We start from the raw sequence: 17,526 nt of genomic DNA on the forward strand, positions 1-17,526 counted from the left end.
TTTTAGGAATTTCTTTTCCTATCTGAAAATCTCAAAATTATTGTGTGGCATGTTTCTCCCTTAAGGCCTTTTGCTGTTTTATTTCCTGTGGCCACAGAATTACCAATATCACACACCTAAACAAAAAAAAAATGATTTCTAAAGAATGTGTCATGACACCCACGTCCCCACCATGCAGCTTAGCAGTTACACCCTGTAAGCCCTCACCTGCATTCTCCTCCTGCCAAGGAGGTAACCACCTCCCCAATGTTGGTGTTTATCATTCTTCCTGCATTTCTTTACTTTGACCACATACATGTGTATCCCTACAAGTGATCTATAGCATCTTTTACGTGTTTTCAAATCTTTTACAATCGGTTTACGTCTGCAACTTGCTTTTTTTCCCACTCAGTATTATTTTTGCAAGAATCATCCATGTTGATACATAAGCAGAGCTTTAGTTCAGGAGTCAACATACACTTTCTACCAAGGACCAGTCAGTAAGCGTGGTGGGCTGTACAACATGGTCTCTGTTGCACCTGCTCAACTGATGTCACAGCACAGAAGGACACAAAATATACATACATGGAAATAGACGGATGAGGTTCTGTTCCAACAAAACTTAATAAAACAGACAGGAGGCTAGATCCAGCCCATGAACAGTAATTTATGACTCTTGCTATATAATCATCATTTCCTTTCAATGCCATTTCAGCAGCTGTCTGATATTCATACCTGCTGATATTCTTTGGTTAGCATTTGCCCAAGACATCATCTCCCATTCCATTAACTTCAACCTTTTCTACCTCTTTGTTCTGGAGTGTATCTCTTATTAACCGCATCTAGCTAGACTGTGTTTCTTATATCTGATCTGATGATCTTTTAATCTGAGTTTATCATGATCACTGATCTGTTTGGAATTATTTCCACCATCATCTTTTATGATATTTCCTGCTTTTTTCTATTTTTCACCTCCTCGCCTGCTCTCCTTCTGACTGATTCCTATATGGTCAATATGTGTTTAGATTTACTCAAACTCCTACCAATTTCTTTCAAATTCTTCCTTTGGGCCTGGGTCAAAGGTCTATTCATCCAGGAAGAATGTGCATTTGCTTCTGTCAGGAAACCCAGGATGCTATCACCCTGGGACCACTTCTGGTTCACTTCTCATCTTGAGATTACAGAAGCAGACCATGCAAGCAGAATAAATTCAAGCCCAAACCCCTGTGAGAACTAGCCTACGATTACAAGGTCATGGGGAGACTTCTTCCAACCTCCCCAATCTTACAGGAAAAAGTCTAGAGCAGAGACCAAGAGTGACACACTGTCCTGTTGTCTCTGCATGGAAGGCAGCCCTCTGTAGGTCCCAGATATACAGGGTAGTCTCAGACTGTGTGTGTGTGGCCCCTCCCAGGAGGCAGCAGGCACCGCCAATAAAACCCAACAAATGCTCCCAAGACCATAGAGCCTTCAGGGCTGCTCACCTGTCTTGATTTTTAGTCCCTGAGATTTCTCTTCAGTTTCTCAGAGCTCAGCTACACATGCAAATAATGTCTGTATTTTTCATCCACACGTAGAGTGTCCTTAACAAAAAGGTTTCCTGACTATCTACCAAACTGCTGGAAGCCAAAATCCAAAAGAACTTTAAAATACAGAGCATGTCTGTGTTTCCACATGTCTTCAAGAGTTCAACAAAGTACTGGTTTCCAAACCCAGCGTTACTGAGTGTTGTAAAACGCAGCCTGTAGAAGCCTGTAAAAATACAGATTCCTAGGCCCTGGCTCCATGCCTCATGAACCAAAATCTCCAGAGTTAGGGCCTCAAAATCACTTTTAAACAAGCTCCCAGGTGATTCCGACGTGCTCAAGTTTCAGAACTCTCGAAAAAATATATACTTTTAATTCTACTTACCTTCAAAGACTGGCAACAAAATCATCTTTTAATCTCCTTTCTGTATCTCCTTTCACTTCCTCTTTATGCTACTCAGGATACACAGCAAAAGAGGAAAAAAATTCTAGATTTCAACCTCTCACTCTCTGCCGGTAGGTCACCCCACAACCTCCACAGCAGTTACAGAAAACCTCAAACATGCCATTACTCCAGACAGACTGCTGGATGTTACATGCAAATTTTAATCTCGAAAACAGTCCGCATGCTGAGTTCTGCCTCCATAAGCACCCCAACCCAGTCAGTCATTCACACTTTTCTTGCAGGATAACAAAGGGAATAAAGGAGCTCCGAGTTCACCAGATAAGACAGACGCTCCTGAATTATATCCAAAATAGTCTGTGTGTGCTGTGTGTGTGCCTATGTTATGTATAATGATGCAAATGTTTGTGTTTTTCTAAAAACAGAATACACAGCTTTCTCCAGATTCTCAAAGGGTCCCTATTACTCTCTCTGCTGCACAGAAAAAGCACATTTCTGGTTATACAGTTAAGTATCTTTGGGAATTATTAATATACATTCTTATTATACATATTCTTAGAACCTCCCGAAGTATTCTTCAGAATCTCTGTTTTGAGCTATTACCTCAAAAAAAGGGGCTCCACGGTCAAATTTCTTTGGGAAGTACCATGCCTACATCCTCCCTCTCAGAGAGTCGTGTATTTTACTAGCTCTAATAAGCCTATCTGTAAAGAAGCTTCTTTAACATATATTTTCCGTATTTCTTTAACCAAATCTCTCACAAGATAGAACACAGTCCTGAGAAACACTAGTCTAATTCTTAAATTATCTCACAGGTATCCCTCGGACTGAGGGAAGGGTTTGCATCTTACCCTTATTCTCTGCACACTACGTTGTGTACACACAGCCCTTACTGAACACCAGTCGAGAACTCTAAGTAAATCCGTCACCACCCTATAAAAGCTGCTTCTAACAATTCGCACTAAACCCCATACTTCCTTCCACAACTCAATTTACTTCAGAGCTCCAGCCAAGGAGTCAAATGTTCTAAAAGGACCAGGCTCTGAGATGACTTCTGAAGTGGGGGGAATCCACCAGGCTACCCAAGTGTGTGACTGGAGCAACTTCTCCTGAAGAGACAGGAATGTTCCACTCTGTATGTAACAGGACAGGATGATTATCTGATGAGCACACAGGGAAGGCCAGGGATTAAGTGCAAAGAAGATGTGCACAAAGATAAAGCACAACAGAGAATACAGACCCCACACAAATACATCCAGCCCTTAAAATTATAATCACTCACTGTCCCAGCCAAGAGGAGCCCGAGGAGACATGACAACTAAGTAAATGCAGTGCGCTATTCTGAATGGGATCCAGGAGTAGAAAAGACACCAGGTTAAAAACTAAGGAATTCTGAATTAAATATGGGCTTTGGTTAATACTGACACTTGTTATCAATATTGGTTAATTGTGACAAATGTATCTAAAGGGTTCTGTATCCAATTCCAAAGTGAGTTCTTCCCCACATAGACAATTCCTGGACACAGCAGGGTGTCCTTCGATACAATTCAATTCTGACACCTCCTGGGAAGAGCATCAGACCCTACAGGTTAAGGGCTTGGTCCTACAAGACTGTCCCCAGCCCAACTTCAATTTCAAGTCCAGGTTGTCACCTGTGCCTCTGACAGACCGGCTACAGATTGCAGGTTCCAATAACCCCCTCCTCAGGTTCAATTAATTTACTAGAGTGGCTCACAGAACTCAGAGAAACACTTCACTTTCTAGATCACGAGTTTACCATAAAAGGAGGTAACTCAGGAACAGCCAGAAGAAAGAAATGCATAAAGCAAGGAGTTTCCGTGTCCTCCCAGGGCGCACCACTCTCCCAGAATCAATCTCCACATGTTCAGAAGATTGGAAGCACTTGGAAGCCCACCCTTCTGGGTTTTTACGGAGGCATTTACAGGATCTTCATCACACAGGCATTTATGAAGCCCCCATTACGCAAGCAATGATTAAATCATTGGTGGCTGGCAACTGATTCCATCTCCAGCCCCTCTCCACGCTCCAGAGCGGGTTGGGGTGCAAAGACACAAAGTTCTAACTCTCTAATCAAAAGATTGGGTCTCCAGCACCCAGGCCCCAACCTTTGGTTGCCTAGGGCTACTCCAAAAGTCACCTAATTAACATAACCAAAGACACTCTATCCATCTTAGGAAATTCTAAGGGTCTCAGGATCTCTGTGCCATATTTCTTATTGTAAATCACTACCACCATCCCATCATCACGTGGGAGGTTAGTAATAGGAGAAATTGCATATAGGGTTTATAGAAGAATGCAATTTTCCTGAAATCTAAAAATGATCTAAAAAATACAATTTTTTTAAGTTTTAAAAAGTTAAAAAAAAAAAAAAAAGGTGGAAGAGAAAGGGTAAAACAAAGAGTAAAAATCATCTCTTGCCTGAGCTGGCTTCCTTCTGGTAGCCTCTTCAAAGAGAAAACACCTGAACGGATTGTTTGGTTTAAGGCAAGAGATAAAACACCAGAAAGCAATTATCAGGGAGATTACAAAATTCTTTTGTTCTCTTGTAAACTGGGGGGAAAATTAAAACTGTATGTTTTGGTATGAATATCAGTATTTCTTCTGAGCTCTCACTCCTACAGACACAGTTCAAGGGTCAGCCTCCAGCCTCCGAGAGCCTTTCTGCATCCCCAGCACTTCCCAGCAGTGATCTGCTCTGGTGTCAGCATCCCCGTCTCCAGTCCCCGGGGCTGATGTTTATCTACCCTAAGCTGAACTGTCACTTCTCTGTTTAGCCACCTCCCTCCCCATCTGGTCAACTGGGGTCTCACGCTTGGCAGGGGCAGGTGCTCAACGACTGTGGGCCCTTCCTTCTCAGACACATCCATCTGTGAATCAACAGCCTTCAAGCCTGCTGCAAGGTGCTTCATAAATGCTTGGTGAACGAATGCAAGTTGGGCATGTGTACTCACATAGACTTCAGCTAAAGGACGGTAGGGGTGGTGCAGCCCCAGGCAGGGTGGAGGAGGAAAGTCCCTGTGTTCTCAGGGGTGAAACAGGAACCACGTGGGTAAGTGCTGGGGGCGTGAAGATGGCATGGGGTACCCCGAATACTGATTCACAGACATGCAGCACTTGAAAAGGCTCACACATTTAGTCCAGTGGCTTCATTCTACAGAGAGAACCCAAAGCCTCAAGAGGCTAGGTGGCTTATTCAAAAGCCACATATGGTGCTGCCCTAAGCTAAAGGAGACCCAGACCCTAGAGCTAACTACCCCATCTCCACTGCTTACTAAGCCTGTCTAAGACCGGAAGAGTTATTTAATAACCAGCCACAACAGCTACTAGCAGCTGAGCACCTGTGCCTGGCGCCAAGCCCACACTAGAAATCCTCACTTCATCCCCACATTACAGTTGAGAAAACTGAGGTCAGAGACAAAAGCAACTTGCCACCAAAGTCGCAGTGCTAATAAGTTCAAAATCTCTCTCAAGCTGTCCTACTCCAAGACCCCTCTGGCATTATCCCACACCAAAGCCCAACTCGGGCCCAAAGCTGATCTTTATTACCCAACCCTTCAGCTGTCTCATCTGCCAGGCACTATTCTAAACACCTTTCGTGGATGGACTCACTCAGTCCTTGCCACAACCCCACGACGCTGGTACCACAAGCATCCATCTGCATTTTACAGATGAGGATACTGGGGCTTTGTGACATCCCCAGAGTCTCACAAACTGCAGCAGCAAATCTGGCCCATAAAATTGAAATGGCAAAAATTTTGCCTGTAAACTAAACACACAATTACCATTCAGCCAAGCAATGGCATTTAGGGAAATGAAAAAACATGTTCACACAAAACCTGTACACAAATGTTTATAGCAGCTTTATTTGTAACGGTCAAAAACTGGGGAGCAACCAAGACGTCCTTCCACAAGTGAAGTATGATTGATCATTTCACTGTGGTTAAACAGTGGTTAAACTTTGATATATATGAGCCATGGAATACTAAGCAATAGAAAGGAATGCACTATTGATATACAATGCATGCAACAATTTGGATAAATCTCCAGGAAATCATGCCAGTTCCAATAAAGCCAATTCCAAAAGGTCACATACTGTATGAGTCCATACATATAACATTTTGAAGTGACAAAACCTGGAGAACAGATAGTGCCCCAGGACTCAGGGAGAGCATCAGGAAGGAGGTGGTTGCGGTTATAAAGATAATATGAGGAGTCTTTGCAGTGAATTGTTCAGTATCTTGACTGTGGTGCTGGACACACAAACCAACATGTAATAAAACTGTACAGAGCTAAACACACACATAAGTAAAACCAGGGGATTCTGAGTAAGATCTGTGGGTTGTGCCAATGTCAGTATACTGTTTGTGATACTGTACTACTGCTTTCCAAAATGCTGCCATTGAGAGAAACTGGTAAAAGGTTATGCTGTACCTCCCTGTATCAATTCTTACAACTGCATGTCATACAATTATCTCAATTTAAAATTTCATCTAAAAAAAAAAGGCTTGCCAGCCCAAAAGCTGAGCTAGATGATCTTTTACATTTCTTTCACCTGAGATCTGCAATTCCCAAAGTCTCCAAAGCCAATCCTCTTGCCACCACACAGTACTTCAAACACCAATGCGAAGTTAAACTCTGAGCAACAGAAAACTACGACACCAAGCCCTATTTCACAGAATTCTGCACAGCTAGCCATTTTGAGTTCCCTTAGAAAATTATTCCAATTACCGAAAATAAGCCTCCTGCATTCTTTCATTAAACTGACTTCTGGTCAAAAGATGGAAAATGTGATTCTACAGGATGTTCTCTCCACCAAATAGTCTCTCCCTATCTCTCTGTGCCATCCCCTCCCCCCAAATAAAGTCTGTGTGAAAATTTCTGTTCTAAATCTTCCCTGAAAGAAGCAGCACCAATGAATTATCACTGGCTCTTTACTCCAGTTCCCAAATGGCCAGCTGCTACCGCAAGGCAATGAGGATATAAGATAATGGGTTAGGGGCTGAGACAGACCCCAGGTCAAGCTGTGACCTTGGCCAGGTTCCTTAAACTTGAGTCTGGCTTCTCTTACTCATAGGATGGGGATGTGGCACCTCTTTCATAGGTATGGGGAAGAATTCAGGGAGACAATTTATGTGTCTGACATTAGTATTTACTCGGTGCTCTTTCGTCCCTCTCCGTTTCCCTTACCAACAACCAAAACAAGCTGATTTTATGTTCATCTGGCCACAAAGCGATCACTCCCTGGAATCCCTTCCGCGCATGAGGTTAGTGGATAACTCGGAACACTCCCAAACTGGACCCATCCTATTCCAAGCACAGCAAATCCTACCCTATCCCCTAAGACAAAGAAGGAAAATAAATCAGCCTCCAAACGCTGCCACCTGCCCCGCAGCCGGAATCCAAGGTAACCCGCCGCCTGCCGGACTCCGGCTGTTACTATTATATAGCTCATTAATAACAATACCTAACGGTGCGTGGGGGTGACCATCTCCCAAACGATGTCTGTGGAACCCTCGGGAGAGCCTAAATCTCATCCAATTCAGATTTCTGGCTAAAAATCTCAAGAATTTACAAAACGGCTTTCCCGATAGGAGAAAAGCAAGAGTTGTAAAGTTTCTGGAGGCGCATTTTTCTGCGTTTCCCGGAATCGCACTGCAGAGGCGATGCCGCCCGCGGTTGGGGTTGAGGACCACCGAGGGTCACGATGGGGGCGGGGGGAGCGGCTCTGGAGGTCACCAGCGGACCCGCGTGGGTCCGACGGTGCCGCCTTCCCCGCTGACCGCGTGGCAGGGGGCCTGGTGCCCCAGTCCGGGGGGAGGAGACCCCCAAGTACTGGAGGTTCAGGGTGGGGGGCGCCGCCGCACTCACCGTCCGTGCTCCTCTTCGCCTCCCGGTAGCGCTCCCACAGGTAGTGCTTCATGCCCGGGGCGGTCCCAGGTGCTGTGCACAAGGGCCGCGCGGAAGCCGCGCGCGACCGGCCCCGGGCCGCAGTTTCGCAGCCGCCCCGCAGGGCCGCCGCCGCCGCCCTCGCACCGGCCCCACGAGCCGCCGCCGCCGCTGCCGCCGCCACCGCCGCCGTGGCCATGCCTGCCGCCGCCCCGCTGCGAGTGGCGCCCCAGGGCCGGTGCTCTGCCCGCGCTCTGCCCGGTGGGCGGGCGGGTCCCTGCGTCGGAGCACGTGGCGGCGCGCCCGCCCCTCCGGCCGCCGCGGGGGCGGGGCCTGGCCCGCCCCGAGTATGGGCGGGGCCGCGGGAGCCAAGAGAGGAGTCTGCAGCAACCGCTTCTTGACCGTGTGACTGTGCGAAAGCGAACGTCTCATGGAATAAAATGACTCCTCGCGGCCCCTGGTCCACGAGACATGACTCCGGCGCCGCCCGCCGAGCTCCACAGCACATTCCTCCGGTAGCCTGTGACTGCCCCCCAACTCTGGCTGCACGGACAGTGTGCTTCTGGCCCCACCTGCAGGAATTGACCTCTCCACACTAATGGCCTCTGACGTCTGGACCTCCCCTGGATCGCGGGGGCGGGTCTAGGACGTCCCCGCCCCACGCCGCCCCTATCTTGGATCCTTCTAGTCCCACCGGTGAGCGGGCAGCTGGACCCGGCGTCCACACGTGGGCTGATATGCCTGAAGGGCACCCCCATTGCACAGCCTGGAAGGCCAGTGCCCTCCCGAGATTTCTGCCTCGAGAGGAAGGTCTCTGGGGACAGCACTCCGCCTGCTCCTGCCCATAGTGCACCTGTCTTCTTTCAGACCTGCGAGGCTGCACCGGTGCGGTGCATTGTGGTCCCACCAAAGCCAAATAAACAGTAAACGTCACCACGCGACATTTCTGTGTGGACTGAGTCAGACTTAGCTCCTGCAGGAAAGGTCTGATGCGGCCCACCCAGAACCTTTGCCAGTGCACCGCAAGGACTTGCCAAGCTACCCAGTGGTTAGGGTTGAGCAGAGGCCGAAGTGCAAATAACCCTCAAGGCTGACACTCTGCCTGGGAAACTACGCTGCCATGTGTGAAACAGGTGGAGCACGATTTAAGACTAATCAGCCAAAGCATTAGTGTACGCTTAAGTTGTGGGCTGGAGGGGTCCGGAGATGTTTTCATGGGGAAAGGTGGCCTCGGGATTTGACCATGACAGACAACAGCTACTATTTATTGAAAGCTTGCTGTGTGCGTTTTCTCAGACAATCCTTTCAGTAATCCTGAAAAGTAGGCACCATAGTTTCTCCCATTTTACAAATAATGAAACTAAGACTAAGAGAAATAAAATAGCAGTCTTAAAGTCACACAGCTGAGCCCATTTTTCCATTTGGATTCCTAATGTAGTAGATAGGATTTGGTTGGGTGATGAGGAAGAAGGAAGCCAAGAAGTAATCCTTAACAGTGAATAGGTAATATCTTACAGATCACTGATAAAATGAAAGGCAATTAAACTGTTTACAACTGATATCAAATCCATGGACTCTAATACTTTAAAATTACTTTATGGTTTTAGTTTATTCCAATTTATATCTTTTTCTTATTCATGCTACCTAAAAAAGATTTGATGATAGCAAATGCAAGTTTTGTTTATATGAGCATTAATAATTTCATAGATACACAATAGCAATATAAAATAACACGATTAGAACTTTAATAACATTGGTTCAGTGTACTTTTAGATAAGGAACCCTGTGAGATCAGCATTTTTCTACCTACCATAGAAATGTGAATCACTTAAAAATTGTTCTTTTTAGCTACAATCTGTTACAATATTTTAAGGGGCTAAAAAAAATAAAATCCCCAGAACTTGATCATCACCACTCCTAAGAGTTTTACAAGAAAATATCTCATCAGAGTTCTAAATAAAGACAAGTAGAAAAAAATTACAGACACAAAAGAGCCCATGATAATTTTTATTCTTTCTTAGTATCATTTGAGGTCTTCATCAGTTTTGTTTCAAACTGAGATCTTCTCTGAGAAAAACACTTCTGAGAAATTGAACTGTAATCTAGGCTATGAAAAAGCCACTTTTCTGAGATGATCTCAGATACAGATTCCCAGGGGCTATTTGTGCTAAGAGACTCTAGCGGGAGATGCTGGTAAATTGTGGTAATTTGGCCTTTTTCACTTCCACTTTTAGCTGACAAAATCCTTTGCCATGAAAGCTTTACTATGCCGTCCGTTTTACCCAAAGATAAAATCTAAGAGGAATAATCTTTCTTTTTCTTTGTTGCTTCTTTTTCTGGGTGATTCCGTATTTTAACATTACTTTGTCTCTTCTGTCGGGTCTTTTCCTCAGCAAAAATGGAAATAATGGGTCTCAAGACCTTTTTCCCTCTTCCAGATGCACATTTTGATTTATCTGAAATTGTATGAAGTGCCTTTTAGCTCCCTGCAGCTTATCTGCATCTGGGCACATTGCAGAGCTCACTGTGTTAGAATTCTGAGCGCTATGGTAGTTTAATTTAAGTAAGTGCTCCCATAATGAGGCACCATTCCTAAGACCCTCAGAATATTGCTGGCTCATGAATTGAGGCCAACATCTCCTACCCCGGATACGCTCAATTTCCCTTAGGAGGCTGAAAAAGATCAAAAGTTGCCAAGAGGTCATTTATATAACATGAATAGCCTGCAGCATATATATATATATATTTGAGACATAAAACAGAAACTTACTGCAGGATTCCATGGATCGATGAATGAGAAGATGTCAGGTAGGTTGCCCTTAAATCGAGTGACCTGTACAAATAGTCCACAGCCTCCATCATAACTTGATGACAGGAGTCACTTATCAACAATTGACCTGCTGGATATTTGAAAATAAGAATATTAGAATTTTTAAAGGACTTCTGGCTTCACACATTTAAAAAAGAAAGATAAAAATATTATAAAAGGCAGCATTGGAACATCACCTATTGCAGTATTCCTGCCAAAGATGTTTAACCTGAGTCTAATTATCAGAAAACAATCAGATACGAATTGAAGGACATTGGGGCAGGAAGGGTAGGGCAGAACCTGACGCAGGCTCTTCAAAAATGGCAGTGTCATGAAAGGCAAAATAAGCCTACTTAAATGTTCTAGACCAAAGGAGGCAACCAAGTGCGCTGGAAGAGCCTCAACAGGACTCTGGATCCAAAAGTAAACACCTGGAAAGAACATTTACTAGGACACCTGGGGATATTTGCATGTGGATTGTACATTAATCGTCTTTCATAATGGGTAAACTTCCTGAGTTTGATCATTGTACTGTGGTTATGTAGGGGAATGTCCTTGTTCTCAGATGATACATGCTGAAATATTTAGAGATAGAAGTGTCCTATCTACAATTTTCAAATAGTCAAAAAAAAAAACCTATATATGTGTGTGTGTGTGTGTGTGTGTGTATACACACATGTATATATATGTATATGAATCTGTTGTGTTTGTGTGTGTGTGTGTGTGTGTGTGTGTGTGTGTGAAATTGAACTGTAATCTGGGCTATGAAAAAGCCACTTTTCTGTGATGAGCTCAGATGGATTTCCAGGGATTATTTATGCTAAGAGACCCTAGCAGGGGATGCTGGTAAATTGTGGTAATTTGGCCTTTGGTAATTTGGTTTGAAAGAGAGAAAGAACACAAATGTGACCAAAATGTTAACAACTGGTGACTATAGATGAAAGGTACACAGGTGTCCATAATATAACGCCAGGTGCCATTGTCAACAATGCAATTCTCTAAAATATATGAAAAGTGAAAAAAAAATATTACAGTCATCTTATAAGTGGTACTCGTTTAATTCATTTTACCCACTTATAAGGCTGCTTTTAAGGGGCTGAATTTAGACCATTGATTATAAACATAATGGAAGGCTGGTGCATGTAGAGAGTAATCTGGGTATGTGATAAGAGACTGCTGGGTATTTAAGGTTTAAAAAAAAAAAAACTTGACAGATGACCCAACCAGCATCCCCAAATTAATATTAATAATAAAAACTGCAATTATGTAAGTAATTACCATCTATCAGGCCTGTGTAATCCTGTAAGGTATAAACTATCATCACTTGTCTCTGTCTTTGTAATTTGTTCTTTTTAATAAGACATACATCCACATGGTTCAAAAATGAAAATGGATAAAGACATGAAGTAAAAAGTATCCTCCCATCCTAGTACCTATCTGTGCCGTCTTCTCCTAAAACAAGTGCCCTTTCAGACAATTTTTTGTGCATGTCCATTGACTTTTAAAAACGGGAAACCCGAAGGAGGTTAAGTAACTTGCTCCAGTTTGTGGTGGAACGATCTTGGGTCGCGTCACCCACAAGCCCTTGTCCTTGACTGCTACACTAGGCTGCCTCTTTCCCTGTGCTGGGTTGTCCTGAGTGTCCACCATGGCTTCTATCTGCAGAGATGTTCTCTCTGTAGCTCCATTTCATGGGTCATGTCCCAGATCTCATATTGCCCGCAGGTTGTGCTGAAAATCTGATAGGGATTTTCAGCTGTTGGCTCTGCTTAGCAATCTATGGCTGTTTTCCTTCTTTTTGAATTATTTCCATGACTCCCTATGAGGTTCCCAGTTGCCCCAGTCAAGCTCAGCAGAAGGCACTTGTGAAATACCCTGCTCAGGATGGCCACGTTGCATTGGCCTCAACAGGCTTTAAAAAGTAAAGTGGAGAATAGAGCCAGAATGTCTCATGTGGTGGCTGAGCAAGAACTCATTCTGAGATCCTCTGGATGCTGATAACCAGATCCCACAGACTGTTCATCCTGCCTGAGGCCCTTTAAGAGGTTCTGACTTGCTGGGGGATTAAGATGTCACACACACCCGCTGCTGGTGGCCCTGACACACACCACTGCATGCTTGTGCCCCCTACTCCTTGTTGGCCACCACATTGGCTCCTTAGGTCCCTTTACCCTCATGACCCCTTCTGGACCTGTACCTATAGCTTTGACCTCATAACTTTCTTGAACACAATCTGATTATCTCTTTCTAGCAGCAAGTATAGTAGTCGTCGGGAAAAGACATGGGGCCAACCCCAGTCCACGCCATCCTCCCTCAGGCTCGGGACTACCTGGGCCGTACTATCCAGCCTGGTCAGTTTTTTCAGCTGAGGCAAGAGGAAAGACCTGGATGGGTTCATTCAAATTAAAGCGAGGAGCCTCCTCCCACTTCAAATCTTCATTCCAGATGAGGAAGGAACTTAACACTTAATTGTAGACTCTGTTTGTAGTTTTAAATACAGCATCTCATTAAATCCTCAGGATAACCGTATAGGTAGAGATTCCTATCCTCTTTTGGTTGATAAGAAAATTGAGACTCAGAGAGTTTATGTCCATAAGCCAGAAAATAGCAGAACTGGGATTTAACTCCAGGTGCCTAGATCCTAGGACCGTAGCTTCCAGAAGTGGAAAAAGAGAACACCATTCTCCCTTTTGCATTGGTTCCTTAAGAGATTTTCCATGGAATAGGAACCATCAGTTACCTTTTCCATTTTGTACATCTGGACAGCCACATTCACCTTAAGTCTGATAGAGTTTGAACTGGGGGTGGGAATGAGGAGAGGTCCCACTAACTTGCTTGAAAATCTGTTCTCAGATTTTAAATGGTACATTTTCCTATTCCCCCCAACCCCCTTTTTTTTTCAGTGCTTAGGATTAAAAATAAAGTGGTATCTTTATTATTTCCTCTGGAAAAAGAAAGATATTTTATCAAAGATAGTCCTCTGTCCTCTTAAGTAATCTAAAGTACAACTTTTTTTAGTCTTTATTCTACTGAAATTTAAGCCTATTACTCTTGCTTCATATAATATTTACTGTTACCTAATGGGTAGATTTTTACAATGCCAGTCCTGTGTTTACTTCCTCCCCAGACCCACACCTGTAATTCAGGTGGTTGTCACCAGGTATCAAGGAAAATCACAGGTGTTGGTGGAGAGCCTCAGGAAGTTTCTCTGAATGAGCCCAGACTCTGCGGACACTGCCCAACAGATAATGAGCTTCCCCACTGTGCTGGGTTAAAAAGTGGAGACAATTACAGGCTGTCCTCTCCAGCCAGGAGACAGGCTGAAAATGTGTCATGAGATAGGGGAATATGCAGTATTTACAGGTTCTTTGTTGAAAGTTTCTTTTTGTTTGATAAGTATGCTATGTCTAAAGTTTCCTTGTCAGGAGTCTTTCAGTTTGAGAAATTGAACTTGTTGGCTCATTCTTTCAATAACTGTCTGTTTATAAACAGATTGGGGAGGGAGATAGCTGTTCATCACTGTCCCAAAAGAAGCAAAAGGTTACAACTGGATATCTCCTTTGGCCTTTGATTTCTACCCTAAAGAAAACAATAAAAACCAGGGGGAATGGCTTTTTACTCCATTGCCTCCACTGAGACCACTGGCTATTCTGCTCAGAGGGACTGGCTGCAGATGGCAGGCAGCCAGCTCTGTCTTCTGCCCCCAGTGCGGCAGGAGCTCACTCGACCAACTCAAGGGGCTGAGCCTCTGCAGAGGCCTTTTTTTGGGCAGAGGGAACAGATTCATCGTTCTCTTACACAGGCCTTTGTCCCTATCATTCCACCTAAATTGATGGTTCCCCATGATCATTTGTTGCTAAATGCAATGGTCTGTTCTCCATCTGGTGGTCAGTTCTCAGCCCTTTCCTTTCTTGGCTTGCATGATTTTACTGATTCTCAGCCTACTTCTAGAGTTATTCTTCATCTTTTGCTACAACTCTTTCCTCTGCTCACCCCTTACAGCATTCTCCCAAGTTCTGTCTCCTGCCATCTTCTTGTCTTGTATTCTTCTTGGCTGTTTGAACTGTTCTACAGGGTTGGGCCACCAATTGTACACTAAGGACTCTCAAATATTCTTCTCCAGCTCAGTCTTCTAGCTGCTAAGCATATATTCTTCTGCCTACTGAGTGTCTCCACTTAGGTGAGAAATTCAAACTCAACACGCCCCCAGTTAGCTCATCATGGTTCCCACCCCAACCACTTAACATGTGCTTCCTACCTTGGAATCCACCCTGTTGCCCTGGCCTTGGGTATAGCCATAAACTGAGGAATGCCTCTGACTCATCCCTTTCCCCCACCTTCCATACTCAGTCAAGCACCAAACCCCGTTGGATTTAACTACTAACTCGCAAATACTACCCCTTTCTCTCTATTTCTGCTGTCCCTATCTTAGTTAACACAGGAGAGTCTCCAGTCTCCCCTCAACCAATTCCGTCCTCTATTCAGCCACGAGAGTGTTGTATCCAAAATACAAATCTACCTGTGACCCTCCGTGCTAGAAATCCTACAGCATCTCCAATGCCGAACTCTTTAACGTGGTAGACAAGATTTTCCATGCCCTAAATCTTGCTGATTTGTCCAACATCAGCTCCCAAGCCTCCCCATTCCAGAGGTTCCACCACCCTGATTCACTCTTCCTGGCCTTTGCTCATGCTAGTCTTTTTGCTTGAAGTGCTCTTCCTCACGTTCTTCACCAGACAAACACCTGCCAGGACACACAGCCAGCTCACTTTCTCTGGAATGTCTTACTTGTTGCCCCTTTCCGGTGCTTCCCCACACCCTCTGCCCACGTCTGTCACTGCACATATCACAGTAGATCTCAGTTCTTTTTTATGTGCTTATCTTCCCAACAAGACCACAAACTCCGGGAACCCACAAACAGTAGAGTGAGTGCAGGATTTAGGGTCAGAGGACTGGATTCCAGATCCTAAATCTACCACTTAGTCTCGGTCTTTCTGAGCCTCAATGATTCCCATATTTAATTGATAGAATTGAGGTAAGTCATATGGCATATCTGCTATTTCCTCAGCTTGAAAATAGCTGGGTACTGTAGACAAAAACAAACAAACAAACAAACATTGCCTGCCATTTCAGTAAAAAAAAAAGAATGTTGCCCACGCATTGAGCCATTGGCCACTGCAGCCGCCCTGGATGATGTTCCCCGAAGAAAATTCAGGAGGGAGAAAAACAGGATACTGGCCCTAGATAGTCAAGACACATATTAAAGGAATAATTTCAATAAGCCCGGTCTCTTCTACCTACCTATACATAGAAAAGCCCTAAATTCACTAACTTGAGAAGTCAGTTTTTGTAATTAGCAGTAATCTTTTGACATTCAACTACATGGTTTGTTTTTTGGTTTGTTTTGTTTCAGCAAAAACTCCTATATATCCTGGCTCCTCCATTACTTCTTTGAAACAGTTCCTCAGAGCTATCAGAAAGGCTGTATCCGGGGATATATAGTCCTCAATAATGTCCCCAAAATAAAACCTAATCCTCAACTTTTAGGTTATGCTTTTTCCTTTTTTCAGTCGACAGTCATTTCGAGTCCCTTGCAGGCTTAAAAGTTTTCTAAGCTTATGAGGGCTATTTGACATTCCTGCAACCAAGAGCATTTACAAATTTATAACCTATTAAAAAGTATTAAACATACACAACAAGTGAAAAGGAAGCTCTGCTAACAGACAGAGTTGGATTGCTCAGTTAACCAGGGCCCTCTCTTTCCTCTGCAGAACTTTCCACCTGATGCCCAGGGCAAACTAAATGCCTGCAGCTACCACACTCATCTCCCCACTGTGCTGGCATGCTTCTGTTCCTAACCGTTGGGTTCTAGCCTGACCAAGAGTCAAATGGTTTCGTTTAGTCTAATTTTGGTCATTAAATTAAGTATATACAAACTGATATAAGAGTGCAAGGAAAAAGTTGTTTTCTATGAAAAATAGGCTGAATGCTTTGGAATTCTTTCAAATGATGAGTGGACAAGAAAACGGTAAAAGACTGACGGGGAGGCAGAAGGATCTTGTCCAGAAGCATCACAATTGTCTAAGTTCTTGCCCTACAGACATCAAAACTAGAAAGTGGGTGATGCATTTTGAAAAAGTTGACATCTAATTCCAATCAGAAGATTCATTAAAAAAAAGACCTTGACTCTAAATGTTAAAGTTCAGGTAAAGGGTTACATTTACATGTTGAGGTTAAAATTAAAATGTAAAGTTTGTATCACTTACCTGACTTTGTGGATTAAGGGACCTCCTGCCACAGACAGGAGGACTCTGGGTAAATCAAGCATTTAAAAAAAAAGACTGACTCACCCACTGAAAGTCACCCACTTGAGCCTTTGTTTAATTTCTTCCTTCTAAATGTGACTGAGATGCTTGGCGTTTCTTCTGTAAAAGAATCCCAGGGAGAGGGAAGTATCATAACGTTCACCTACCATACTTCATCCAAAATAAACACTTCAGTATAGAACACTCAGCTTGACATCGTGGAATATGAGAAACCATATTTCTGTTTTTTCCTCCCACTGAAATGACTTCTCAATAGGCGGATTTAAACACTTATCAGGGAAGGAGAACAAAAAAAATTGGACTGTTCCAGAGGCAGCATGGAACATAAATCACAAAAACCCTCTTTTTATATCAGGATTAGTACTAAAATCTCTATAGTTTTGTTAGGTTAAGATTTGATTTTGAAGCTGGATTGAAGTTGAGAGGAGAAGAGCTGCAAAGGAAATATTGAATCGAAAGAGATCTCATTTTTTATTAAGTGCCTCACAAAAATGTGATCAGAATAAACAAACTTTAAGACTATCTCCCTCTCACAAATCCATCATTTTAATACATATTTACCATAATCTCCTGCAA

The 17,526-nt window shown here is 43.8% G+C and overlaps 2 protein-coding genes and 1 pseudogene across 4 annotated transcripts in view; all 3 read right to left on the minus strand.

Moving 5' to 3' along the window:
- NT5DC3 (5'-nucleotidase domain containing 3) overlaps positions 1 to 10,641 on the minus strand; it is a 60,542-nt gene extending 49,901 nt beyond the window's left edge. Inside the window, exon 1 of one of the 3 annotated variants that reach the window (XM_031462918.2) lies at positions 10,586 to 10,641. In XM_031462918.2, the coding sequence (XP_031318778.1) occupies positions 10,586 to 10,598 (13 nt within the window). In that variant the 5' untranslated portion in view covers positions 10,599 to 10,641. Of the gene's footprint in view, positions 1 to 7,797; positions 7,931 to 10,585 lie in introns of those variants that run through there. The other 2 variants (XM_031462917.2, XM_064491659.1) reach the window with 2 other exon arrangements.
- On the minus strand, positions 9,823 to 10,575 carry LOC116156409 (putative tetratricopeptide repeat protein 41; annotated as a pseudogene).
- The window catches only part of LOC116156408 (putative tetratricopeptide repeat protein 41), a 65,395-nt gene continuing 58,502 nt past the window's right edge, over positions 10,634 to 17,526 (minus strand). Inside the window, 2 exon segments of the mRNA XM_031462919.2 lie at positions 10,634 to 10,715; positions 16,975 to 17,049. The gene's annotated coding sequence lies outside the window, so the exon portion shown is untranslated.

Source organism: Camelus dromedarius, chromosome 11, assembly GCF_036321535.1.
Source record: "Camelus dromedarius isolate mCamDro1 chromosome 11, mCamDro1.pat, whole genome shotgun sequence".
Lineage (NCBI taxonomy): Eukaryota > Metazoa > Chordata > Mammalia > Artiodactyla > Camelidae > Camelus > Camelus dromedarius.